Below are 27,683 nucleotides of genomic sequence, written 5' to 3' on the forward strand. Positions count from 1 at the left end.
TACATACATAGACATACATGTCATGCAATTTTTATTAGATTGCAACAGGTTTGAAAAAATATGGATAAAATGATCTTAGAGTTTGAATGAAAAGGAAATGCCTGAAAATAGCTCTAAAAGTATGAAAATGAAGACCAGTGAGGGAGAACTTAAGTTATAAGTTACCATAGCATAATATAAAACCACTGAAATTAAATCAATATGGGATTGGTATAGTAAGAGATAAATAATTAGTAGGATGAAAAGGGAATCCTGAAATGGATTCCAATATGTATAAAAACTTAATATATGATAAAAGTGTTGGTTCAAGTCAGTGGGAAAAAGTTGGATTAGTTAATAAATGGTGCTGACATAACTGGTCATCCATCAGGGTAAAAATAAAATTGGATCTGAACCTTAAACCATATAAAAAATGAATTCCAGATGGATTAACTATGTGAATGTAAACAATAAAATAACTTTAAAATCTTAAAAAGAAAACCCAGGAGACCATACATATCAAATAGAGATAACAGAGTTGTTTTTAACTAAGACTAGAGATGGGGCGGGAGGTGGTGGGGGGTGGGCAGACTAGAAGAGGTCAATGGGGGGAAAAGGGGACATATGTAATTCAATAATATTTTAAAAAATAAATAAAAAATAGATGTACTTGACTATAAAACAATTTAAAATTCTTTCAGTGAAAAAAGATAACATTTGCAAAGTCAACAATATATCATACAGTAAGTTTTATATGCTTAAAGTGCTTTCAACTTTGAAAATATCCATTCTTCAAGTTTCAAATGTCCTAATTACATTTCACCATGAAGAGATGTAAATGAGTAAAACTATAACTGAAAAACATAAAATGGTAAGAGTTTATCATATGGAGAAGGTAGTATCTGAGAATTTTTGTAGTTGTTGTTGTTAATCCTCACCCAAGGATATTTTTTCTGTTGATTTTTAGAAAGAGGAAGGGTGGAGGGGGCAAAAGGGAAGAGAGCAAAACATTGATGTGAGAGAGGCACATCCGTTGGTTGCCTCCTGCAAGCGCCCTGACTCAGGCCGGGAACAGAACCTGCAACCCAGGTACATGCTCTAACCATCAGCCAGGGAGAGCTTTTAAGTATAAAAAGAAGAGCAGTGTTCTTCAAATATTTATAATGCATATGATGACAACATTTTAATATCTGGAATACACAAAAGTTCTTTCATATTGAAAAAATAGGATTAACCACTCTGTAGAAAAATGAGCAAAGGAGGTGAATAGGCAGTTCACAGACGAGCAAATATAAATAGACAGTAAACATGAAAAAAATGTTCATATTTATTTGTAGATAGGGAAATGCAATAAAGTAAACACAAAATGTTTTGTAAACCATCTTGTTCTGTGTGTGGAAAGGACATCATTGAGGGTGGTGTACTTAGAAAGGTTTGTGTGGAAGGTAGGTTTGAGCTCAGTTGGACTTAGAAAGCTGTGCTCAGAGGAGGACCCCAAATAAAGTTTGGGAATGTGCATGAAAGAGGAGAGAGGTCTGACACCAGAGGCAGATGACCTAGCAAGGAGATGTGGGTCATAAATACCACGGGAATTTCGGAGGAGTTGAGATGCTGTGTGATGATAAATGGGCAGTGTTTATTCATTTGGACTTCAGGCCATACTTACAGATTGGAGTAGGGATTTTGGAATGTAAAAAGGGGGAGCTTTTTATTTCTTTAATGTTAATTTTTTTATTGATTAAGTTATTACATATGTGTCCATATCCCCACATTACCCCCCATCCCTCCCTACTCATGCCCTCATCCCCTGTTGTCTGTGTCCATTGGTTAGGCCTATATGCTAGCATATAAGTCCTTTGGTTGATCTCTATCCCTTACCCCCACCCTCCCCTACCTTCTCTCTGAGGTTTGACGGTCTGATTGATGCTTCTCTGTCTCTGGATCTGTTTTTGTTCATCAGTTTATGTTTATCATTATATTCCATAAATGAGTGAGATCATGTGATATTTATCTTTCTCTTACTGGCTTATTTCACCTAGCATAATGCTCTCCAGTTCCATCCATGCTGTTGCAAATGGTAAGAATTCCTTCTTTTTTACCGCCACGTAGTATCCCATTGTGTAGATGTACCACAGTTTTTTAATCCACTCATCTGTTGATGGGTGCTTAGGCTGTTTCCAAATCTTAGCTATTGTAAATTGTGCTGCTATGAACTATTCAAATTTTAGAGCTCTCACAATCCAAAAAGAAACTTCTGCTTAGTCTCCTTTTAAACCAAACTCCAATAAGGACAAATGAAACCTGTACTTGCCATTAAGTTTCTTCTTTGCATAAATATTTTATTATATTGATTGAAGTATAATTTTAATGAGATATCTAGAATACAGGAATTTCACTCTACTAAAAATTTCAAAGAGTAACACCACAATGGTCTCATTTATTTAATATTTGCCTTGAAAGTAGGATTAATTTTGAACGCTTTAAAAGCAAAATTACATATGTATAACATGTAGTACAGAAAACACTGACTTTTAAAACATTAACTCCTAAAAGTCTAAAGTGTTAAATTGTTGTTTAGTTGTATGAATTTCTTGTAAATGTTGGAGATTAAACCCTTATCAGTGATAACATTGGCAAATATGTTCTCCCATGCAGTGGGCATTCTTGTTGTTTTGTTGAGGGGGAGCTTTTTAGAGATGAATTCAGAAAAGAAGCCCCAGTATAACTTCTCACCATTTTAACTGTCATCTTTCACGTAGCCTCAACTTTCAGGTGAGAAAAGCTTTAGCACAGAAAATTTTGGGCAGAGAAGCGTTGTGAAGAAAATAGTATTTAAGGCGGGTTAATGTGGCAACACTGTGCAGGAAACGCTGGCCTCACAAGAGGCCAAAGTTCTAGAGGCCAGCTGGGATATTCCCGTGACAATCCACACACAGAGTAGACAGACCTGAAAAGACTTGAGGGCCGTGGTGTGAAAATGAGACAGAGGGAGGGACAAGTCAGGGACGCCCAAATGTAAGTGTCTCATATTGATTGGTTTACAGTTCAAGGCACTTTTACTTACTAAACAACTTTGTGACTCAGGAGGCTGATGCTATACTAAGAGACTGGGGACATTCTCATCAGGGCTGGAAGTGTATCTCATTCCCAATAATGCCTGTTGAAGAGGCGGGAAGTATTGGCAACACTTCTGGTATTGCTTTAGATTTCTAGCATAACTACCTGACTTCTTATGATTTCAGCCTTTTCTAGGGGCAAAGATCCCCCCCTCTCATTTTTTTAGGAGAAGCAGCAGATTCTAGGAAAACTGTATTGTTTGGTTGAGTAGTTAAGAAATAGGCTCTGAACTGCCCCAGTTCCGTGGTCGGCAAACTACGACTCGCGAGCCACACGCGGCTCTTTGGCCCCTTGAGTGTGGCTCTTCCTAAGCCTTAGGAGTACCCTAATTAAGTTAATAACAGTGTACCTACCTATATAGTTTAAGTTTAAAAAATTTGGCTCTCAAAGGAAATTTCAATCGTTGTACTGTTGATATTTAGCTCTGTTGATTAATGAGTTTGCCAACCACTGCCCCAGTTGAATGCCTGTTTCTGCCACTTGCTCGTTAAGTGACCTTGGATTCATTCTTAATTTCTCTATCTGTAGTTCCCTCAAAGGTAAAGTGGGTGTGACAGCAATCCCCACTTTTTTGGGTTGTTGTGAGGGTTAAGTGAACTACTGTGAGTAAAGCACTTCAAGGGCTGCCTGGCCCATAGAAACACTACATAATTTCATAGGCATGATTTTGCAGTAGGCGTTCAGAATCGTTTTCCACTTCATATTTTGACATGAATTCACATACAGAATGAAGCAGGAATAGTAACATTGGCTATTAGATGCTGGTCTTAAATTCCCTCCTTCACAATTTTATTTGAAGGTACTTTGAAGAAAGTTTTGATGTCTGAGCTTTTATTTTCACATTTTATATTCAGTCACCCCAAATCTTACCATTTGATTTCTACATGAATTTTAAGGCAGTTATAAAAAAAAATCTCCAATCATTAGCAACAGATGATCAGGTACTTAAGCAAATTGTAATGTGCACATTATATCATCTTTATTTTTTCCTGGAAATTCTTACTGATCTCATGGTATAAGATCATCAGAAAAGGGGAAAACTGTTAAGATGAATATATAGGATTTCTGGAGTGAACTCAGGATGTTGCATTTGTTTTATCAGGTGTATCAACTAGAAACAAGGGCAGAAGGTGCAGTTTCTTATTTTCATTGACAACTGTGAAAATCATGTATTGTCTTGCTTTTAAACTAATGACAGATTGTTTATACAGGGGCACTCAAAGGCAAATAAATACATAGGAAGGAAATGCTTTAGGAAGGCGTTTTTTAAAGAAATGATTTAGGAAAACAGGGAAAGTGGGAGCAGGATGCAGGAAGAAAAGACCAAGATAATACCAGAGGGCTTGTGTGAGAGAAGGTGATGATGAGGTAGTGCTCATGGAGGAGGGATAAGACCTGCCTGATGTAAGGATGAGAACGAGAAAGCCAGTGGCAGAATTCTCCCCTTTTATCTGTGACTGAGCTGTGGGTTTGGACTCGGTAAAGGCAATGGAATTACATAGCAGACTTTTCCTATGTTAACTTGTGTACAATAGTTTTGCTCCCATAGTTGTAAAGTTGCCTTTTTTAAGACTTAGGAGAAACATAACATTATAGTCAAGTAATTAAAAGAAAATCAGTAAAAAAATGAAGTAAATTTTATGTGCCAAAATGAAGAGATTGGTGTATTTATGAGTGTCTCAAACGTTAAGTGTAAGAACTATTAAAATCATCTTTAAAAATTCTAAGAGCAGTTAATTTGTTAATATATTCATATATCATCTTAATTTATTTCTTGGAATTTATCTATAATGAATGGGATTCTTTAGTTTGTAATATCAAAGGAAAATTTTTGTATTATATATAATAATTAGTATTTCTTTTAAAATTTCATTTGCTGTATTGATAAGAATGTGTTTTAAACCTAAAAAAATCACATTTTAGATTTCTATTAACATTTAATAATAAGCATTGTTTTTAAATTGTAAGGGGTAGTCATTGGTTTAAAGAATGTCTCATTTCCCTTCCTGTCAAGTACTCTGTCCACCAACCTTCTCACACCCAAGTATTGGCTTAAATGTCACATCCTTGATTTGCCAACTTAAGTAGTATCACTCTCTCTGTTCTTTTCTATAGTTCTTAACATAAATTTTAATATTCATATATATGTATATGTGTGCTTTAGATATCTACTTTATTTACCACACAGTAGGCTCTGTGGGGACAGGGTTTATATGTATTTAATCCACCATTATAGAATGGCATAGATTAGGTGTTCAATATATATATGTTCAACAAATTTCTTGAGATCATCCACATTTGGTGCAAAATCAGTAAGATATTATTTTGTTATGAAAGTGAGGATAGAAATGTTATCTTGTCTAAAATTCAGACTTAAAATGTTATTGATTTTATGATGAGTTTTACATAAAAATCTATTTTATTCTCTTGCTTGACAGTATTTCCAATTCAGTTTTATCCAGTATTGGAAGGAATTAATGCCTATAGATATTTGGCATTGTGCTATCTGTTTACTTGTCATTTTCACTAATAATTAAGCTATACTTATCACATTTTCCATTTCTTTCCTAATATTTGTTCCTTTAGTCATGATGAAAAGCTTTTGTTCAGGGTCTGCTTTTTTCTGCCTTTTCTGACTCATTGTGAATCTGAGCCATAGATGTCAGAAGCCTATACTCCCTTGTGGTATAGAAGTCCGTCTTCAGACTGTTGAAACACTGCCTTGTGCAGATGCGGCACTAAAGAACTAATTTAAGTTACATCATTGTAATTTAACAGTTCCAGTGTTTTCTCCGAGTGTGGTCTCTGAAAGTCCTGCTAAGTCTGTTAAATTTTTTTAGAAACACTAAGACATTTAACCCTAAATACCTATCCACATTTTTAAAAAGTTGGTAGCCTAGCCAGTTTCTCTCAGTGGTTAGAGCGTCAGCCCGCCCACTGAAGGATTGCAGGTTTGATTCTGGTCAAGGGTATGTACCTTGGTTGCAGGCTCCATCCGGGAACATGCGGGAGGCAACCAATCAATGTGTCTCTCTCACATCGATGTTTCTCTCTCTCTCTGCCTCTCCTCCTCCCATACACGGTCTCTAAAAAAGCTCAATGGAAAAAATATATCCTCGAGTGAGGATTAACAACAACAACAAAACGTTGGTAAACATCAGCACCATAAGATATAATATTCATCATTCAAATAAAATCAGTCATAGGTATAAGTAACTTTTATTTGTTTCCGAAATAATTGATTTAGGTAAGAGATAACATTGTGTCTTAAAACCACAGCAGAATCTCTCAACACCTCTTTTTGTCTCATATGGTCTTAAAACTGGAGATCCTTTGTTCCATGTTTGAGTCGCCAGTTATAATCAAAGAAAAACTTTGCCTTGATCCCTTAGGAGATGCGAGTGTGCATGAAGAGGTAGACACTCAGATGTGTGAACTGTGTGTTGAAAATAGGAGAGAATGCTGGGTATGCAGGTGTAGTTTGTGAGTTAACAGTCAGAAGGTGAGCAATAGGAACCACTTAAATCATTTGGCTATTTTCTTAGTTCACTTATGTGCAATCCTTACAGAAAGAGGTAAGAAATGGTTGGGTGTCAGTGTCTAGTAAATGCATTTTTTAATATAATGCAGTTATCTTACTTTGTGGCTAATTAATGAGGGAAATTCTTGCATTTTTCTTTCTTAGGCACTTTTGAATCAAATCATGCAGAGTACTGAAGGTTAGAGTAAGATAAATTTCACAACCCTTTGCTCATTATTACATTCATTAATAAGGGTATGAATGACAGGTGTACTTTAAATAATTAGTCCCACACTACAGGAATACCTGGAAAGGTTAGACAGCATTTTAAAATTCAAGTTTTAAGGTGTGTAGCCTAATGCAAAACAGTGGTAGAAATCTTCAAAAATAAAGTTCTCATTAAAATCTATTTTAACATTTTATTTTAACACAGAACACATATGTGCCCATTTATTTCACCAACATTTTGATGTAGTGACAAGTCTTTTTCTTCATAAATGAATCTTCAGTTTGGAGTTTTGTGTTGTTTTTTTCTTGCAAATCATACTCATATTGCATTGTTTATGATTTGAATTTTGAAAGACATTTTAAAAAGATATATTGCTAATCTATCTGAGCTCTAGAATCTTCTAGATATTTATGCCCCTTCCTGGCTTTTCTGGTTGTCCTGACCACCCTTATTTTAACAACAATTTCTTTGAATTTGTAATTGCCTTCATTAAGTCTTTCAGAGAAATAACATCGTTTTCATAAAGATAATAAAACTCTTTTTGCAGTAAATTTGCCAGTATTCACAACATTAAATTAAATTATGTAATTATAATAAGTACAACTAGCATAAACAGGATGGGGGACAAACTCAGTTGACTCCTAGCCAGCGTACAGCTGGATTACAGCATACCAATGGGAGCAAAAATGCTGGAGCTTACTTCTAAACCATTTGTAAGTGTGTGATTCAATCAGATTTGCTTTGGAGAGAGATGACTGACACCAGTCTTCACAGAGTGTGTCTGGGTCATATCACTGTTCCCATCCTCAGGTAAGAACTCAACACAGGCTCAATGTTTAATGAGTAGAGGAAGGAAGGAATTATTACAACTTGGATTGTTACTGCTTTTCAGAAAGGTACCTTTACTCAGGAAGAGTGAATGCCAGGTTTAATGACATGAGAAATTACCAGGTTAATTTCCAAGTCACACCCCCTCTGTGTTGCCTGTGTTTCTAGTGTAGTCATGCTGGGACGATATGGTGCACAAGGAAAGTACGCTGGGCTCTGTGGGCACAAGGATTACATAACCTGTATTTGCCATTTAGCTGATACATAACTAAGACACTCATGGTGCCTGGGGTTGGAGAATATGCATAATCAAAAGAAAACTTGGTGCAAGCCCATAATACACAGTAGGATCAGCTGATTAGTTAAATAGCTACCAGCCAAGAGTGTTCTGGACACCACGGGCGACAGTCAGAATGTTTTACTAAGTAAGTGGAGAGTGTTGGTGAGTATGGCTGAGTCAGGAGTTCCATTCAAGGGGAAATCAGTTAAGAGAGCCCACCGTCATTGTCCAGGGAATAGAGGTTAGGCACTAAAAAGCTAGAGAGAAACACAATCACCAATTAAAATATCTTGAAGGTTCCCTAGCAAATGGGTGTTAAGGGTGCAAAGACAGTGAAATTGTGTGTTTAGGGCAGGGGCAAATATGGCAAATTTTTCCATTGGTGCCAGCTACTGTGGAAAATAGTGAATGAGCTCCAAATTTATTTCATTGGTGATATTGTCCACAATTTCAAGACATACAATAATTTCTTTTAATTCAGAGCGTTTCTTGTTTTAGGGAGACCTCACCAAATAATTAGAATAAATGAGGTTTTGCTTGAATTTAAATGGTAATGTGAATATCAGAAAGTTTATTGGCAAATGGAACCACAACAGAAAATATTTGCTGTAAGGCGTCTTGAAATATTTTCCAAAAGTACTCCTATCAAAATTTTACTAGCTCTCTTCCATAGATTCCAGACACATGTCCCTCAGAGAGACAACACAGACTCAATTAAAATAGCCATCTCCAAATTACTTTTTAATAAACACTCTTTTAAGGCACAACCTTACTATGTATGCATAAAGGTACATTATGAGAATGTTGTAAAATATTATAAGAATTATAACGGTAAAAATGTTATAAGAGAACAAAACAGCTTACATTTGCTTTTGAAGTCTGTGCATCCTTTCCTGGCTACAGGAATCAAAGGGGATGTGAAATTTGAGTAGTTAGTCTTTTGTTTGTTTGTTTTTGGTAAAGAACTTGTGTCTATATAGTTAGTTCTCCTAGCATACATTTATTTTCCTCTATCCATGGAGCAAAGTACAGTTCTGTAGAATAACTTGATAATCTTCCTTTGGTTGCCCTAAGATTACTTATAAAAATAAGAAAATAATTTAGAATAAATGTTAGAATTAATTTTACTGCTGAATACAACTATGGAGTTGAAGCAGAGGAACAAAAAATGACATTAATTAGAGCCAGGACACGTTAGAAAGTATAGTCCCTAAATACGAGTTTTTGAACAAATGGGAAATGGTGAGAAAAACCATGATACAAAGCATGTTTTATATTTGGAACAATTCCCTCAGGAAAATTCATATTCAAATTCTGGGGCTTAGGATCTTTTTTTTTTCTAAATGTGGAAAACTTTAATTCATTTATGGTCTAAATTTCTAATTAATCATAGATTATAGGAATGCAGAAATGGAAAGTGATATTTAAAAATCCTGAGATTCAGTGCATATTCTTGTTAATAGGATTTGAGTTCATGCCTAATTGCATTTAGGATCAGTGTTCAAGTAGAGGTTGTTTTTTTTAATAAAAAATTTATGCCTAATTAAACTTAATATGTATGAAAATATGAGGAATTTTAAACTTTGCTATCATTCGTTTTTAAGGTAGCTTTTTATCTGATCTAATTACAAGTCAAATGTGCTATTTCGAAAGTGTAATGATAAATGTGCTACTAAATTTATCCTGTTTTTTCTTTTATGGCAGATTAAATACAAAGAAAAATTTGATAATGAAATGAAGGATAAGAAACATCATTACAATCCCCTTGAAAGTGTTTCTTTTAAGCAAAGCCAGCTTGCCACTGAGCTGGCAAGCAATGTAAGTGTCCCATGGCTTATAATTCATAGGAAATTATTTTCAATATATTTTGATTCTTGGTTTCTCAGAATTGGCTGTGTTGTAATGAAACAAAACCATGTAATTTCCAACCAATTTTAGTTGAAGCACTGAAGCATATTTTCTTGAAGCTTTTTTTTTTGAGAAATTAATGTATTATTTTTATTTACTATTAATAGTTACTAATACTAATTAGTTTATATAAGAATAGTATTGCTAATAAGACCATTATGTCTGATCAAGAGTAGAAATGGATTGCAGAGCTCGTAGAAAAGTAGAGTGCAGTATCATAAATTAGTGATTATTATAGTAGTTAACTCATATAACAATACCCATGAAAGGAGGCTAATTGTAAAGTGCTACCTGGCACATGCTAGTTTATCATAAAGACATTTTCAGAAATTGTACCTGTAATGGCTAACAATTCCTTTCTTATCCATTTTGTAAATGATGTAACACTTCTTCACAAGATTTGTTTTCATTTCATGTGTTTTAAAATAATCAAGTTCAAATTTACAAGAAAAAAATGTCTTATTTTTTATTAGAATTAGGCAGAGTATAAAAGCAAACATAGAAAGAAACTGATCATTTTGCTGTAGTTGCAGGATGTACAGAGCACCCTTTCAAACATTAAGATGAATTACTGTTGAACTGTTGCTTTGTTAGGTCATTTACACTTTGAAACTTCTGTCATATCCTGGCACTTATATCGTACTTTCATTAATGTTTACAAGGTATTGTTATTTGTGTTCATTAACCAATATTGTTATTTTGTTTGTCACCAGAAATTGAAAAGGGTGTTTCTGTCTTTTAGGACCACTGGGAATATCAAAATGATTTCTTTTTTATGTATTTGTGTGTGTGTGTGTGTGTGTGTGTGTGTGTGTGTAGGTAAAAACATAATGCAAATAGAGTTGTAATATACTTAAAGGAACCTAGAGCATAGTACTGAAAACACAAGGTTTAGAATCAGATTGCCTGTATTTGAATCCTGCTCTGTCTCTTAATATCATACCTTCATCTTCCTGTGCCTCAGTTTCCTCATCTGTGAAATGGGAGATACTTAAAGTACCTACGTACTGGGGTTGTTATGGAGACTAAATATTCAGTACATATAAAGTGCTTAGAAAAGTGTTTGGCACAGAGTAAGTGCTCAATACATTTTCTGTTTTTAATATTTTATTATTATTATTACTGATATTATTATATTTCCAAAGCAGGTGGTAAAAAGATTTATATGGCAATAGCATGAAAATACTAGAAGCTTCTATATTGCCACAAAGCACAATCAAAATACAGTAGCAATTTCTCTTTATGTTTTGCAAGCAGAATTTCCATTAAACTTACTCGATTCTGCTTACATCACCCCTTTTTTAATATATAAAACAAACAAAAAAAGAATTATCAAAATATATTCAAGTCCTTAGAAATAACTCTTTACAGTGCATTCAGTAGTAAATGAGCACCATCTAGTGGCTATGTTCAAATTCATCTGCCAGTTTACCACTAACTAGTACTTTATGATATATTAAACATGATAATGGCAATAATGCAAAAGCATATTTTCTCCTCCTAGATGGTATTGTGTTCCATGTTATTTTCATAGGTGAAGTACAAGAAAGACATTCAAAATATGCATGATCCAGTTTCGGATCTCCCAACCTTGTTTTTAGACCATGCTTTGAAAGTCAGCAAAATGCTCAGCAGAGTAAGTGGTTGTGGTAGCTGTACCAGTAGGTGTGGTGTGGCTTCCTCCAGCCACTGTGCCTGCAGTGCTCTTGAGCGCACCTGCTTCCTTAGGTGTGGTCGGGCATCACTGTTCCCTGAATAACTAACTCATTGAAAAGTAGTGGTCTGCTCGCTTATGTCCCACCAAAGCTGTTGCTTTACAAAGGGCTTTTCCCCCCTCCCCCCGCCAACCCTTTAATATCTTTTGAATGCAAACTTTCTTATTGAATAACTACACTTCATAGTTCTTTCTGTCTTCTTCTCCTTTCTTCTTCTTCTGTATTCAGTTCAAGGCTTCAGACTCTTAAGTGACAGATCTTTCATTTTATGCAGGCCAGAGCAGAGTGTCTGATGTTTAATAGGCTTCAGTGACATAAAAAATTGTCTTAGTCTAATTTGTATTTTCTCTGAAAATAAATCCTAAAGGCTTTCACACTTTACTTTTGTTCTTGTAAAGGTTCCCAATTTTCTTCAGAGCTACTAAGAGTGGAGGGTGATTTCTTCATGTTCTGATGACAGTGTTTGGATATCCCAAGTGGGTCATTCCATCAGCACTCACTTCCTGAATGCTGTTTCAAACACTTGGTGATGTCACTGGTGCTCATAGCTGGTGATCTGGCTCACCTGTGCCCCCATTTCCTACATCTTAGCATGCCCCATGGTGGTGATGAACTCTAATTTGACCTCAGGTTATTCTACGTCTATTTTAATAATCACTCACTTACCCATTCACTCAAATTATCCAAATTTATTGAATACCTGCTTTGGGCCAGGTACAGGTCAGATGGAAGGTATGTTGGGCAAGGAATGTGGAAAAGTGAAAAGAGTTGTCTTCAGATGTGCCCATAGTCATAGATTTAAAAGACCTGCGTTAAAACCTGGTTCCCAAACTATTTTTTTTAATATTTTGTTTTTATTGATTTCAGGGAGGAAAGGAAAGGGAGAGAGACATAGAAACATCAATGATGAGAGAGAATCATTAATTGGCTGTCTCCTACACACTGCCTACTGGGGATTGAGTCTGCAACCTGGGCATGTGCCCTGACCAGGAATCAAACTGTGACCTCCTGGTTCATAGGTCAATGCTCAACCACTGAGCCACACTGGCCGAGCTGGTTCCCAAATTATTAAATAATGAGATACAGCTTCAGTTCAGGTTTGAAAATGTCTACCCTTGGCTTGATGTATTGAAACTTGTGTTCGTTATGTAGTGATCCTCCTTTTTCCACCACCCATGCTGTCCTCCTTTTGCAATGCACTGTGCATGTAAATAATTCATACTCGCAGATAATTTTGATCAGTGTTTTTTTTTTTTTGAAGGAAAAGCAGCTCATCATTCTGTTCAGTCTGTTGAACAGAGAATGAAGGTTAGAGGGCTGTCAGGCCCAGAATTAGACTCAGTCCCAGGACACTTAGTTCACGCTTTCTAGCTGTTCCAGGAAACATGCTCATCTGTACACCTCTGCACACATTCCTCTGCTCGTTGAGTGTTTATTTCAGTTCCAGGTTTCCCCCCATGACTCATAGGAATGCTTCTACATTCAATACGTGTCTATTTTCTGAGTTGCTTTGCTCATGTTCAGTCGTTGTCCGGTTTTGATCCTTGCAATGGCATTTTGCCCTTGACTATTCCTCATCCATACTTGGGTTAAATTTCCTTAGGACATGAGGATTCATGTGTAAATATGCCAATAAAAATATCTTGGTAGTGAAAAAACTTGGTAGGTGGAGGAATATATGCCAATCATAGGCAATATTTCTTTTCAAGAATATTGACTTTTATTATAATGGTGAAAATAATAGTTTAATATAAATTATTTTTGTCATCTCTTCAACAGAAAAACCCCACAAAGTCATATATTAGATTTATTTTATATACCATTTATAAAGTTTAAATCTCTGTTCAGGTGGTGCTTTTGCCTAGATTATAGACCATTTGCCCCATAGTAGAATTGTGACTTAAGGATTACTTCACAAGAGAAAAAGTTTAAGTCACATAATGCATTACTCTGAGGTATCAATCTGTTTATTAAAGTTGTATGATCATATATTGGCTCAAATTTATTGTACATCAGAATTGCCTTCTTTTAAATTTTAATGTAAAGAGAATTGGAATTTTGTAGATTTATAAAGGCAACTTAATTTTATTAAAAGATTGAACAAGAGAATGCTTAATAAAAAGACATTCTGCCAGAATTAGTTGTCAGTTTGTTATAAATGGATGTTTTTAAAGACCTCTACATGACTTTAGTATAAATCAACATTTTTTAAAATTTTAATGTTTAATGTGTAGAGTGAAATTAGTGCTTATGAGTTTGTGCAGCTATACTAATTACATTTTTGAGGGAACATTTCCCCCTGGAAAATAGAACTTCAGTAGCTTTCAGTTTATAACTTTGCATAAATTAAAAGTATATATGGTGTGTTGCTCTGTGCAACTCCCACTAGGAGGCAACAGAGACTATTATATAAGGAACAGCAAGTACTAAAAGCTCTTTTGCAGATCTTAATTCAAATAGGTTTTGTTTGCTTATTTAATTTTTAAAAAATAGGAGTTTCTGAAATTCTCCATAACTAAAATAGATCATTGCTTTGGGGAAGATATTCATTGACCTTTTCTCAGGATAGATTTATTATTCCAGACATAATATCCTGGGCTTTATTAGTTCTTGATTTTAACTCTCTTCAGTTAGGATGTATGATGTGAATGTTATCATGAGCTTCCTGGGGCCTTTTTTTCTTCCTGCATTCTGGTTAGAGTTTGGGGACACACACATCACTCTAATTGCCTGAAAGTGCCCTGGGGACCATTGTTGTATCTCTGTGGAACAGCAGTTCTCCTGTGCATCCTCCCATCTCCGGCACTGGGGCCTCTTCCTGCTTACTCTCAGATGTCTGGAGCATCTGCTAAGACCCAATGTCAGTTTCATTATGGCAGACCTTTCCTGCTCCCTTTCAAATGTTGCTTACCTCTCCCCCACTCTACACAAAGCGGCCATTGTCACTGAAATCCTCACTGCCTAATGAACAACCAACTTTAGCTCAAGTCTCTGTAGCCTTGAGTCCTTGAGAATTACCATTTACTTCCAAAGGTCTTTCCCAAACATGGCAAAATCACTGTGTCCAATATCCAAGTATAAAATTATGAAGCGATTTTTGTCTTATTGGTGACTATTTTATTTAGAGACCTGTAGCTGCCAAATTTGGCTTGCTTAGCCATTCTGGTATCTTCCAAATTCACTGTTTTGTCTGTATATCTAAATAGTCTTAATTCACTTTCTTTACCCTAAAAATTCAATCGACTGTATCTAGTTTCTCAGTTTTTCTCTCAGACACCCCCTAACCTCTCCTTTTAGGACAATTAGTTGAATCATTTCTCACTCTCTCATTGTCCCGATGACCATCCACTTTCCTCATGGCTGAGAAGTACACAACTTCTTTCTGTCTGCCTCCCTCCAACTTTCCTTTCCTCTGTTCTTTCTTCTTTGAGATGCTGTTAAACACACACCTGTTCTAGGATAAGGACAGGACAACTGGCCTCCATTTTGCTCGCCTTGCCTATGTACTCTAGTCTCATGCCCAGCTTTTCCATTGCCACTCCCAGTGTTGTGACTGTCTTTTATGTTGTATTTACAGCATAATTGTCCTCTGCTTCTCTTGAGTATTTCATACGCTGTTCACATTGGCCACCTAGAGCTGGTCTATCTTGCATTGTCCGGTTAGCTCACTGCTAGAAATCCACATGACCAGCCGACTGCAGATGGGAGCTTTCCGGCTCTTGTTGGCTTGTGTTTTTTCAGTTTGCATTCCTAAGTATTAGTTACTCTAATCAACCTCTTTTATTCGAAATTAATTTTCACGTTCTCTATTTTAGCGAGAGTATAGGAAAATGTTTGAGGAAAACAAAGGCATGTATCATTTTGATTCGGACGCTGCAGAACACCTGCACCACAAAGGCAACGCCATCCTCCAGAGTCAGGTATGTGCCCCCCCAGCCTGGACCCCTAACCACCCACGGCCGTGCGCCTCCACCAAGAACGTAAAGCTGCTGAAGACACGTACCCTGAGAAAGTGACTGTTGCTTTTGAAAACCTCAAACACTCTTCTCTCAGTATTTATTGAGTTTGGGAAGCTTCAATCATGTTTCAGTGTGCAGCCATTCTATAACATAACAGTAAATCCACACAGTTTAAAACTTACAATATATGCGTTAAATGATGATCAAATCTCATGATTTCAATTTTTATTGTGTACTGATTTGTCATTTTGTGCTGCAAAATAAATTTTCCAGGCACAAAGTTTATGATAATTTCTCATATTATGAAAATGGTAAAACTATATCTTGCCAGTATAGTCTACATTAATGTTTATTTCAATTGTGAAATTCTATGTACTCCCCGAACAAATGTTTAAAAATATTTTCCTTCTTGCACACTTTGAAGTTGGTATCTATGTATTTTTTTTTGTTCTGAGTTCCAATAGTTGAAAAATATGTCATTCCAACATCTATTAATTTAAATTTTGCAAAACTCTTCTAAATGTATCCTGTGGAACAAAAATTTGATAATGATATGATACCCACATCCATTATTTAAAAAATATACAAACTAGCTCTTCTTTAGGATATAGAAATTGATATTTTTCTCTTACCATTCTTATTTTCATTTTATTTTTTTCTGTAAAATTTTATCTTAATGTAGTATGTTATTATAATTAAAACACTTTCATTGATCACTCTGTCATACTTCTTTGAAACAAAAATATGCCTACAAATAAGAATTTTAAAATTTGTTAAGTTTCCTGGTACAGTAAAGTTCTAAGTATTGAAAAAATTTTTTTGGATTTAATTATCATTAAAATTATTATTATTATGCAACTTAAGAAATAATTTTATTAATTATTAAACATAGAATGTAAATGAAAGTATATTTCTGAATGAAATGAATCATAAAACTTTTCTATGATTTTAATTTTATAATTTTAATATTGCTAAAAAAGCCAACTACCTTGTGAGAGAGAGAGAGAGAGAGAGTGTGTGTGTGTGTGTGTGTGTGTGTGTATTAACTAGGGGCCCAGTGCACGAATTCATGCACCTTGAAAGGAACTGTGGGCTGTGAGGCTGTGGTGGGCACAGGGGTGGGTTTTGGCTCATCCTCCGCACTCTTGCCCAGCCCTTCCCACTGTGGCCCCCTGTCCCCTCTCTCCCAGACTGTGAGAGGGTGTAACGCAGGAGCTGCCCCCTGGTGGTCGGTGCACTCCCACAACCAACCTCCCATGGTCCCTCCCCGTGACCGGCCGGCCCCAATTGGCCCGGATTGGGACTGGGCAAGACGGCCCTGATCGGCTGGGAGGGACCCCACCTGTGCATGAACTCTAGTTATTAAATAATGCCTAGTGAAACTGAAAGAAATCACAGAAGAGCTCTATGTGTGTTTTACTTAATGTCTATGGAAAAATTCAGCAATCCCAGAAAACACTGTCATCCCTTTGACAAAAAGAGAGAATCACAACTATGTTTTCCCTCTTGTTCATGCTTTACTGATAGGCATTCCAGCTATCACAGGATCTCTCTCTCTCTGTCTTTCTATATACTAGTATATGTGTATATACATATATAGCCCCATGTATATGATATGTATCTATGTATGCCATGCCAGCTATTTAAATACTTTATTCAAGTCCTAGAACTACATTATTTAGTAATTATAAGTTATTTTTGTTTCTTCATAATATATATATATATATATCTTACCTCTTTCTTTGTATGTCATTAACTACAGGGAACTCAGAGATCAACTTCAACACCAGAATAATGTGATTTTTAGAAAAATTATCAATTTGGGACATACTTATTTTACTTTGGTCTATTTGCATAAGGGCTCGTGAGCTTTATATGCTTTTTATATTTTTTCAATAAAGGTTAAGTACAGAGAAGAATATGAAAAAAATAAGGGGAAATCGATGCTTGAATTTGTTGAGACACCATCATATCAAGCTTCAAAGGAGGCCCAGAAGATGCAGAGTGAGGCGAGTCCTTTTGGTTTGTTTTCAACTGTTCAACACATACTTGATGTTTTATCATTTGAAAGGAACCAGGGAAGTGGTTCAGAATGTCTAGTGGGTCTAGAGGACCCTGCACAAGGAGACCGAGGAAACATAGGCTGTGTCCATGTGGGCAAAGTCATAAGTTTTTTCCCCACTTATCCACTTCATTCTCCGCTTAAGCTATACTAAGTCTCATCCACATATTCCCCTCACTGGTTTTGCCTTGTCCCAGGATGATTTCTTCTGTTCCTGGTTTTTTTTTTTTCCTTCCTATTTTGGGTTGGGGGGCAGGGAAGAGACACCAAACACAGAAAGTTTTGTCTGCAGCCAACATCCCAATTATGTGGGTACAACAAGATTATTCCTTCAAAAGGTTAGAAATAATGGGCAGTGGTATCAGCTGATCACACCCCCAGTGCTCCACTTCAAGAAGGCTCAATGGACAAGACCTTTTCTGTTCTCTAATAACAACAGGAAAACAAGGAGAAATGAGAACTCTGGACAATAAAACTCATAAGGATTTCATAAACATTATAGATGCTATTTGTTGAGGTGTTACAATTCATCTTCTCAGAGAAAGGGCCCTCAGATATGACTGGCTTGTTAAATAATCTTAATTTGTTTAATTTTTTCTTCAAGCAAGAGGAGAGAAAATAATTACGTATATTTTTCATCTTCTTAAGCCAGTTAAAATACTCCAAAACATATAGATATGTGCTTCTCAAAAAATCAATGGGAAAATTAGACTAAATTGTCTTAATTTACATGAACTGCTCAGTTTATTTTTTTTCCATTGAGGATGGTCCTCTGAAAGAAAAAGATCCCCCACGTTCAAATTTCACTGTGTAGATGACAAGGACTTCAACGGCGCCCTCAGCCCTGAAAAAGTGCTTATACATTCGACGTATCATGTTTCCTTGGCAAATCTTGAAGTCTGATAGATGGCACTTGGGTTTTACCGTTTCTGTGGCTGCACAGCACAAAAGGAAAATTAAATATCAAGAACTGACAAAATAAAATCGGTCGGATGAACTTCATTTGCAGAGGCTAAGATGTGTTTCCCTTCAATGACAGCCACTGGCTATTCGATTTTTAGGCTCAGCATTATGTTTCTGCTTATCAGGGCTTAAGGAGAAAGAAATCTTTCAACAGAAAATAACGTTGGACCAAATTTATACTATAACGATTTATAGTCTGAAATTTATTCTATGTAATTTAGCATATACATTTTATGCTAGAAAAATAAAATGTCTAAACAGGTTAGACAAAGTTGGATATGAAAAATGTATTTAGATGCAGGACCAATGAATTAGATGCAGAGTTGATGTTTAGGACTAAGAGGTCAACTTGACCATGAGCTTCTTGGGGAGCCTCCTATGTGTAAAGCTTAAGTGTTGATCATCTCAGGAAAAGCCACTCACATTTTTTATTATGGCCTATAATTATACTTCTCTCACTTTTTTCTAATACCAGATATAGGATGAATCACTGTGTGCTAGAAGAAATCTCTAAATCTGGTTTTGAAAAGTTATTTGTCTTCTGTTTCACAAATAAAGCTCTCCTAACAAAAAGCATTCTACAGGTTCCCCCGTACCCATCCCCTTCCCCCCCCCCACACACACACACCTCCTTAGTAATGTACAAATCTCCTTAGTCATATATTGGCCAGTTTTAGTCATAATCAACCTTCCTTAATGACTTACTTAAGTCAACTAATTGTTTTTCAGAAGAGAAGGGTTTTTTGAAGTGAAGTATCTGAAATAATATAAATACACACATATTTATATTTCACTTTTTTTAAAGACTCATTTTGGGCCTGGAAATGCCCTAGATTGAGCCCAATAGGACAACTTTTCATTATTGTTCTTTGGTATGTCTATAGTTCCTTTAACTCAGAATGTTCTCAATGCAACTTCTTACCTAGCTTTGTTAGTTTTAGTATTTATGGAAGATCCATTGTGGATTTTTCTCTGGCTATTCTTAGATTTGTTAAATATGTAACACAAATGTAGGTGAGGAGACGGCCTGTTCTCTTACCCTCCCTTGTGTATGGAGAATTTCTTTCTATAATTGCCTATCTCTGTAATAAGTACATAATGAACCTGGAAATAGCTTTTCATTTTGCATTTATGGCAATCTCATGCAGAATTTATTTTTATCTTTGTGATTCAATTTGAATCAAATATTTAGCTGGTAAATTTTGGCTCTTGTTTGGTAAATATTTCACATGAATGGATATTTTTGTTATTTAGAATGTCTTTATAGTCATAAACTGTGGGTTATTATTGATTTGCAGATGTGTGGAGTTTAGAAAATCATAGCCTAAGGGTGTCAGAGTGTCAGAAGGACAGGTGTGGGTTTGGATTTAGGCTCTCCATGATACTGTTGGCATCTTTCATTTCTTATTGGGAACACTTACTTAAAGAATCATTTCCCAGGTTCAAGATAAGATTCTCCTCACAGTGTAACTTAATTCGTATCAAACTCTATAGTCGGTAGAGAAGTATTCTCAATGCCAAAATCAGTAAAGGAAAATCTTCCCCTCCTGCCTCCAGTACATTTTATAAATTGTCTTTTCTGAATTTACAAAACACAGACAGTGGAAAGGATGATGAGGACATGAACATTAATGCTGCTTTGGTTGGAATGGGCTTCCATGCTGCCAGAGTTTTCTTCCAGTGGATGGATCCACTCTTTACTGAGTGAACCAGTCAGGTGGTCCAATCGCATAGCCAACTTTCTTGGTTCTCCTCCACAAATGGGCTGACGTCAAACAATAACAGACCATAAGATGTTAAGCAGCCTCACTCAGAATGCTTTCCCAGAGAGAGTTGGTACTTGATGATTCTGCTGTTTGTAGAATTCTGAAATTTATGATAAAGTTGGAGTTATTTCCCTGTTGATAAGAAGACTGAGGTGGTAATATTGCATAAGGAAAATATCAATTTTATTCTGGGGACTCTTGTTCTAATATCTTTTCAACAGGCACTAGTATGTTGTTAGTTTAAAAATTATGTGATCTTATTTAACAGAGAGTTTACAGAGAGGATTTTGAGAGAGAGATTAAAGGAAGGTCATCACTGGATTTAGACAAGACTCCAGAATTTCTACATGTAAAGTACATCACCAACTTACTGAAGGAGGTATGATCCTGATATTTACCGTTATTGCAAAAGAAATTAAAAACTAAAGGAATAACCCTGGAAGTATTTATTTAACACTTCTCTATTAATTCAATGAATTTCAGATATTAATCTGTTACTTTTTCCCTCACTTTGACCTTTACTAATAGAGTTTTTAATTTCCATATTAGAACCAGCTTTGTCTCAAACTTCCCTGCAGCATTCTCATGACAGTTGATATTAGAAATAAGGTGCTCATGTGTGAAGGTCTGGATATATGGTACATTACTTATAAGTGGTTTGTGTTCTGAGTCGGGGAAGACATATTTAGCATATTGAACACAGGAACTTATGTCCATTTTTTTATTTTATTCTCAGCAGGATTTTCCTCCAAATTTAGTGGTGCATTTGGCTCACAATTAGTGTATTAAATTTATTGAGCATTAAGGCCCTCAAATCTAATAGAAATACCATGCTTACTGTCTATCCCTTGTTTAAATGTTTTGTCTCCTTTTTTTTAGTCTTATCTTTTTTAATTAAATCTTTATTTTTGAAAGTATTACATATGTCCCCCAACCCCCATTGACCCCTTCTAGCCTGACCCTGGTCCCCACCCCAGGCTTTCTCCACCATATTGTATGTGTCCATGGATTGTGCATATATGCATACAATTTATTTGGTTGATCTCTTCCTACCCCCCCCCCCCCCCCCCCCCCCCCCCCCCAAGTAGATTTTTTTTTTAAATGGCTACAAAGTAACTTGGAGCTCTTCCAGCTCTCTATTTAAATAGATTCTTTTTACATTAAGGGAAAGCATTAAAGACATCCATTTCATGCTGAATTTTGAACTGAAGAAATTATTCCTGAATGAAATGTCTTAAACCAATGAAATAAGAGTGTATAATTACCTACATAGAAGTGCATCATTTAAAAAATGAAGTGCCAATTGGGCTTTATCTTTTGACTGCTTTTACACATTTAATGTGATTCACTGTTGTAATATATGTTGGGCTGTAATAGGTGTATAATTTATGGAAGAGTTCTTTTGCTACCTTATCTCTGCTCACTTTCATTACTATAAAATATTTTGAAGTTGAAAGCTAATCAAGTGGCAACTTCCTACTCTTATTGATTTCCATTTAAAAAATATTTACTCTTGCCCAGCTGGTGTGGCTCAGTTGGTTGAGTGTCATCCCATGCATCAAGAGGTCACCATTTCAATTCCTAGTCAGGGCACATGCCCGGGTTTCTGGCTTGATTCCCAGTAGGGGGCGTGCAAGAGGCAGCTGATTGATGTTTCTCTCTTATTGGTATTTCTATCTCTCCATATCTCTTCCTCTCCCTCTAAAAAATCAATAAAAGCATATTTTAAAAACATAAGAAATATCCACTACTTATGTGATTTTTTAAAAGGGTGATCCTTTTATAATTTACATACAAATGACAATGTGAGCTCTATTTTGAATCCATTAATGACTTTAATAGTATATCATTACCTTTTTCTTTTGTTCCTCTTTTTGAGTGAATTTTTTTTGAGATTTATTGATTCAGCATGTATAGGATAGAAAAAGGTCCAGAAGTCTATAATTAAAAATCTTTTAATTAAGTTATAGAGGTGTCTAATTTTAAAAAGGTATTTTTAGTCACTTAATGAAATTGTAACTTCCCTTTCTAAGTGTAAGCATTTAGCTTTAAGTAGTCTTTGAATTTTTTACTTTATTATGGTTTTTACATATATCTTGCCATTTAGAGTGTTCAAAATATCATTTTATGCTGCATTTCATTTGATTCTCACCATTAGCCTTTAACATTGGTAGATCAGTATTTTAATTTTAATTTTGTCCATGTGGAAATCAAGGTCAGTTACTTAAAGTCTTCTTGAAGGTCGCATAACCAAATTATTAAAGTAACTCTTTTCTCCAAGTCATTTGACGCTTAGAGCTCTTTCCAAATTTACATGCAGGTCATTACAATGTCTTGTAGGCTATTAGTTAAGCAGAGGACCAGCTAACATCATTATAGTATACAAAGAGAAAATAACATGAAGTAAAACCTAGAATGAACTGGAACATGATTTCTTATCACTAAAGAAAGTTTCATCTTTCATAAGTGCAACTTAGTCAAATTGGATTAAGATATTTTCATAATGTGGTTAGTAAGAAAACAAGAAATTCATTCGTACAAAAAAACTCAAGTTATACATGTGCTAGTAAAAACATTTAGATGTACTTAAAATATAATATTGAAATAGGTGCTATTCAAACATTATATTATTAACCAATTAGGAAATTATTTAGCTTTATGAGCTTTGAATAAAATGGAAACTTCTTTTAAAACTTTGGCTACACCAATCCTTTTGATTTTGTAATTTTTCATTCTTTTCAACTATGTTCTTTTGGTGATTCATATTTTATAGACAGTTTTTGCAAAATACTTCAAAAAAATAAATAGGAAGCATGTATTCCTAAGATCTTCCTCACCGTTTAAAAGAAAGACATTTTTAAAAATGTGGCACCAATATGGTACCAAAGTATATCGGAAGAAAGGATGGAAGGGAAAAGACTGATAACAGTGGAAGCCACTCTAAACATGTTTAAAAGAGAAACTTTCTGTGGGAAATAAGGAGCATGAATGCTCAGGAGTCTGATTCATTCTTTCCTAGAAATAGTTTCTCCTTTCTGTGGTTTCTAGAAAATAAGTAAAACTGTGTAAAGATTAAAGAGATTCCCAATAAATTTCAAATTGTATTATTTTTATATCATAGAAGGAATATAGAAAAGATTTGGAAAATGAAATAAAAGGGAAAGGAATGGATCTTAATTCAGAAGTTCTTGATATTCAAAGAGCAAAACGAGCATCTGAAATAGCTAGTGAGGTGAGTATATTTCTTTTACAGCGAGGAATGTATGAACTTTTAGCTGATTTGTTATCTATAAATCTTTCTCAAAGATTTTGTATTTTTTAATAGGTACAAATAAAATAGATATTTTTATAGATAAAATATATATATTCTATATATTCCACAACGTTTATGTGTAAGATGATTATGAGTAGCTATGTCCTAGTAGTCTTTTCCTAATCAATGATTTTTTTAAAATGATGCTCATTATCTTCTTTTTATATAGTATGAGAAAAATGACTATTTGCCCATTTTAGAGACACATCTATATTATAAACCAATATAAGTTTATGAGCTATAACTTGATCTTTTAAGTAATTAAAAGGCAGAAGATTAGGGAGTTGTGTTATCACAGTCTAGTGGTAACTGCAGCTTAAATGTTCACGTGCTGACAAACCAACTCTCCCAGTCCTTGCCTAGAATACTTCATGAGTCTACTTAAATCTCTTTATTAACATGGAAGTGGCCACTGCTCACTTTACATCATGAAATTTGGTATCAAACAATGGCACTGTGCTTTGAGAATATAGCTGAATTTAGCAGTGAAAAAAATCCAAAGCTTTATACCCGTTTGTTAATAAACTGTGGCGATGCTGCTGCTGATGACCCTGTTAGTCAGATTGCAAATGACAGAAACCCAACGCAAACTGGGTTGAGCAACAAAGGAAATGTTTTGGGTTTTGACTAGAGAAGTCCAAAGATCAGGTTTCCTTCAGGTTGGAATTCAGATGTTTCTCTTCCTCATTCTTAGTCCCGTTATCTTCTCTGCTGCTTCACTGTTGGGAGGCTGCCTCTAAGTGATGGCCCCTCTTAATGACAAGATAACTATATTTGTGGCCAGTAATCCCAGTGGGAAGTGAGCATCTGAACTCTTGTAGTTATAATTTAAGTCCAAAGATTGACTCTCACCAAATCAGCTTCTATCCTGTGCCCACAACCTGACCCAGTAATTGTGTCTAAGGTCAGGGGACTGTAATGTGCTGATGACCTCAGATGGTTCTCCTGGTCACCCACTTGTATAGTTAACTTCCGAAGTAGTTTAACAATGTTTTAAGTATAAAATATTCTAAGTTGTTATGTGTTTTAAAAAATTTACATTCATCTTTGACCATATTCCCGTTCTTTAAATAAATTAAAGGAACCATTAAAAGCATTCTAGTGGATTTAAAAATATATGTGGAGAGTAGGAAAATCAACCAACCCAAAGTGCATGGGTTGAGAAGGGTTACAGGTAATTCCTGAAAAGAAAATTATGGAACTTTTTGCCAGAAGAAAGAGGAATGGATGCTAGTCAGGCAAAAACAACAGTTGTTCACCATGATCTTTGGCTCATATTATCATTGCATATTCCTACATTAATACTTTTCTACAAATTCATTTATTATGGTGACATATCCAGCCTAGATTTACAAATACAATCCTTTGTCATAATATTTGGAAAAAATTGTCTTGAACCCTCAGTGGCAGAGTCTAGGCAGATGCAGTTGAATGGCAAGATGGTGACTAGAGCAGCAATAAATCAGGTCTTAGTGCATAGGTATAGGAGTGAAAGACCAGAAGATGCTGTCAGTTATTGAATACCCCTCACAGTGATCCTTCATGAGGAATCATTATCCCATTTTGCATATTAGTGAACCAGAAATGTTAAGAAACATTCCAGTGTCACACAGCTGTCAGGGCCTCCAAGTCAGTCTTTTTACAGCATCCACTCACTTAAACCTGCCTCCCTGTCCTCCAGACCCCAGGACAGTTGTCAGTGAAGATTCTCACTGCCTTTTTACAGTAAAAGTCTTCAGAACTTTATATACTTTTCTTCAGTGAGAATAGTGCAGAGAGTTCTAAGAGGTTCAGAGACTAGTTCTAGGTGATCATTCATAGCACTAAGCTGTGGTGTTTTCTTTTTCTTTTCTTTATAAATATGTTAAGCCATTTTTTTTTGGTATCATTGAATACAAACATGATTGTCCCCTGAGTGTCTGAATGTTGTAAATATTGCTGTTTTTCAGAAAGAATACAAGAAAGACCTGGAGTCAGAAATTAAAGGGAAAGGAATGCAAGTTGGCATTGATACCCTTGAAATACAACATGCCAAAAAAGCTTCAGAGATAGCTTCAGAGGTGAGTAGAGTAAGTGATGCAGACCTACAGAATCATATTTCAGAGCTTAACAAATCGTATTAGCAACTTGATTAGTACCTGGAATTTTGCAAAGCTTTCTGTGACTAGTTTAACAGTTTGGAATGGAAACCATTTCAAATCATCATGCTTATTTGAAAACTTACAGTTTCTGCTTGGCTCATTTCCTTTAAATATATCAAAGAAAATTTTGGGAAAGGCATTTTAATATAACAAACACACACAAATGCATGTACACACATCTTACCTTATCCTATAATGCAACAAATTTCCTGTTAATCTAGGGCCTAGATTCTATGCTATGATAAATGTTTTCATATTCCTTTTTCTTTAAGGATGGATCATGTGCTACTTGACATTTCTGTTTCCAACTTTCTTTCTTTTTTCTTTTAAATTTTGTTTTATTGCTTAAAACATTACAAAGAGTAGTACATATATCTCCTTTTTTTTGTTTCCAACTTTCTGAGCAGAATTTGAAAATCACATATGAAGACTCTAGCATGTCATTGATAGCCATTTCTGTGTGATTTGGTTGCATGTCCTCAAAATATCCTCTGTTGACCTCATCACCATTCCTGTAATTTCTACAGAGTCAGCATTTGGGGTTGGGATATTATATGTCCTCAATGACCATGTTCTTTTGTCTAATACCATTTCCTCTTCGCGTAATACATGTAATGACAGGATGTTAATTTAGGAGTTTTGTCTTAGATGCGATGATATGATACATATCAGGTAACAACGTTGTAGGAGTCAGATTATATGTGTATTTTTCAAAGGATATGCTCCAGAATTGGTTCCATACCTCTTGAACTTCCCCCCAAACTTTCAAGAATATAAAAGGGTTGGTGGATTGGAGAGTAGTTGGGAAGAGATGATTTTGTGAGAAATATATGTAAAGAGAAAGTTGGGGGTACAGGTTAAGGGGCACTACTTATCTCCAAGCTGATAATGAAGATGCTTCAGTGAAGCTGCTCTGAGAGATATAACATGGCACTTGCAGTGAGAAGAGCTGGCTCAGGATTGACTCCCACTCTGGATATCTGGAGGGTGGAGGTAGCTGACTCATTGCCAGGGGAGTGACTGCCAGGGGGGATGGGATGGCCATAATTGGTTTAGATAAAAACATGGGGTTGGCATAGAATTCTTGACCAATATTGGTTCCATTTAGAAATGGCAGAGGGGAAATACATGCTGAACAAGTCTTACAAACCTCCTTTCACCCTGACCCTAATTCTTGTCTCTTCTTGAGAGATAGTAATTGTTATAAACTTGTTGTAGAGCCTTCCAGATTTATATTTATATATATACTAGAAGCCTAGTGCATGAAATTTGTGCACAGGTAGGGTCCCTAGGCCTGGCTGGTGATCAGGGCCCATCGGGGCCTTCTGGTTGCCAGCCGGGGCCTTCCTTTATTCCACACTGTCCCCTGGTGGTCAGTGTATGTCACAGTGAGCTATCAAACTCTGGTCTCCTAAGGGGATACTCTGCATATTAAAAATATATATATATATATATGGAACATACATTTGTACACAGACTAAAAACTTAACATGTACTAGTACTTTGTTCTGTGCTTGCTTTTCTCACTTAATATTATAGACCCTTTTCCATGTCACTTCATATAATTCTTTCTCATTCTTATTAAAAAACTAGAAGCCTGGTGCACAAAATTCATGTACTCAGGGGCGTCCCTCAGCCTGGCCTGAACCCTCTTGCAGTCCGGGAGCCCTCTGGGGATGTCTCACTGATGGCTTAGGCCTGCTCGGGGAAAGCGGGCCTAAGCTGGCAGTCGGACATCCTTAGTGCTGCCACGGAGACGGGAGAGGCTCCTGCCACTGCCACTGCGCTCACCAGCCGTGAGCCCGGCTCAGAGCTTCTGGCTGAGTAGTGCTTCCCCTGTGGGAGCCCACTGACCACCATGGGGCAGCTCCTGCATTGAGTGTCTGCCCTCTGGTGGTCAGTG

General features: G+C 35.8%; 1 protein-coding gene across 1 annotated transcript in view; it reads left to right on the top strand.

The window, feature by feature from the left end:
• NEBL (nebulette) overlaps positions 1 to 27,683 on the top strand; it is a 112,049-nt gene that overhangs the window by 28,423 nt on the left and 55,943 nt on the right. The window contains exons 8-13 of the mRNA XM_014539379.1: positions 9,658 to 9,771; positions 15,392 to 15,496; positions 17,437 to 17,544; positions 20,595 to 20,705; positions 23,448 to 23,558; positions 25,589 to 25,699. Of these exons, the coding sequence (XP_014394865.1) occupies positions 9,658 to 9,771; positions 15,392 to 15,496; positions 17,437 to 17,544; positions 20,595 to 20,705; positions 23,448 to 23,558; positions 25,589 to 25,699 (660 nt within the window). The remainder of the gene's footprint in view (positions 1 to 9,657; positions 9,772 to 15,391; positions 15,497 to 17,436; positions 17,545 to 20,594; positions 20,706 to 23,447; positions 23,559 to 25,588; positions 25,700 to 27,683) is intronic.

The sequence above is a fragment of the Myotis brandtii genome, unplaced genomic scaffold (genome assembly GCF_000412655.1).
Source record: "Myotis brandtii unplaced genomic scaffold, ASM41265v1 scaffold215, whole genome shotgun sequence".
In the NCBI taxonomy this organism is placed as follows: Eukaryota; Metazoa; Chordata; class Mammalia; order Chiroptera; family Vespertilionidae; genus Myotis; species Myotis brandtii.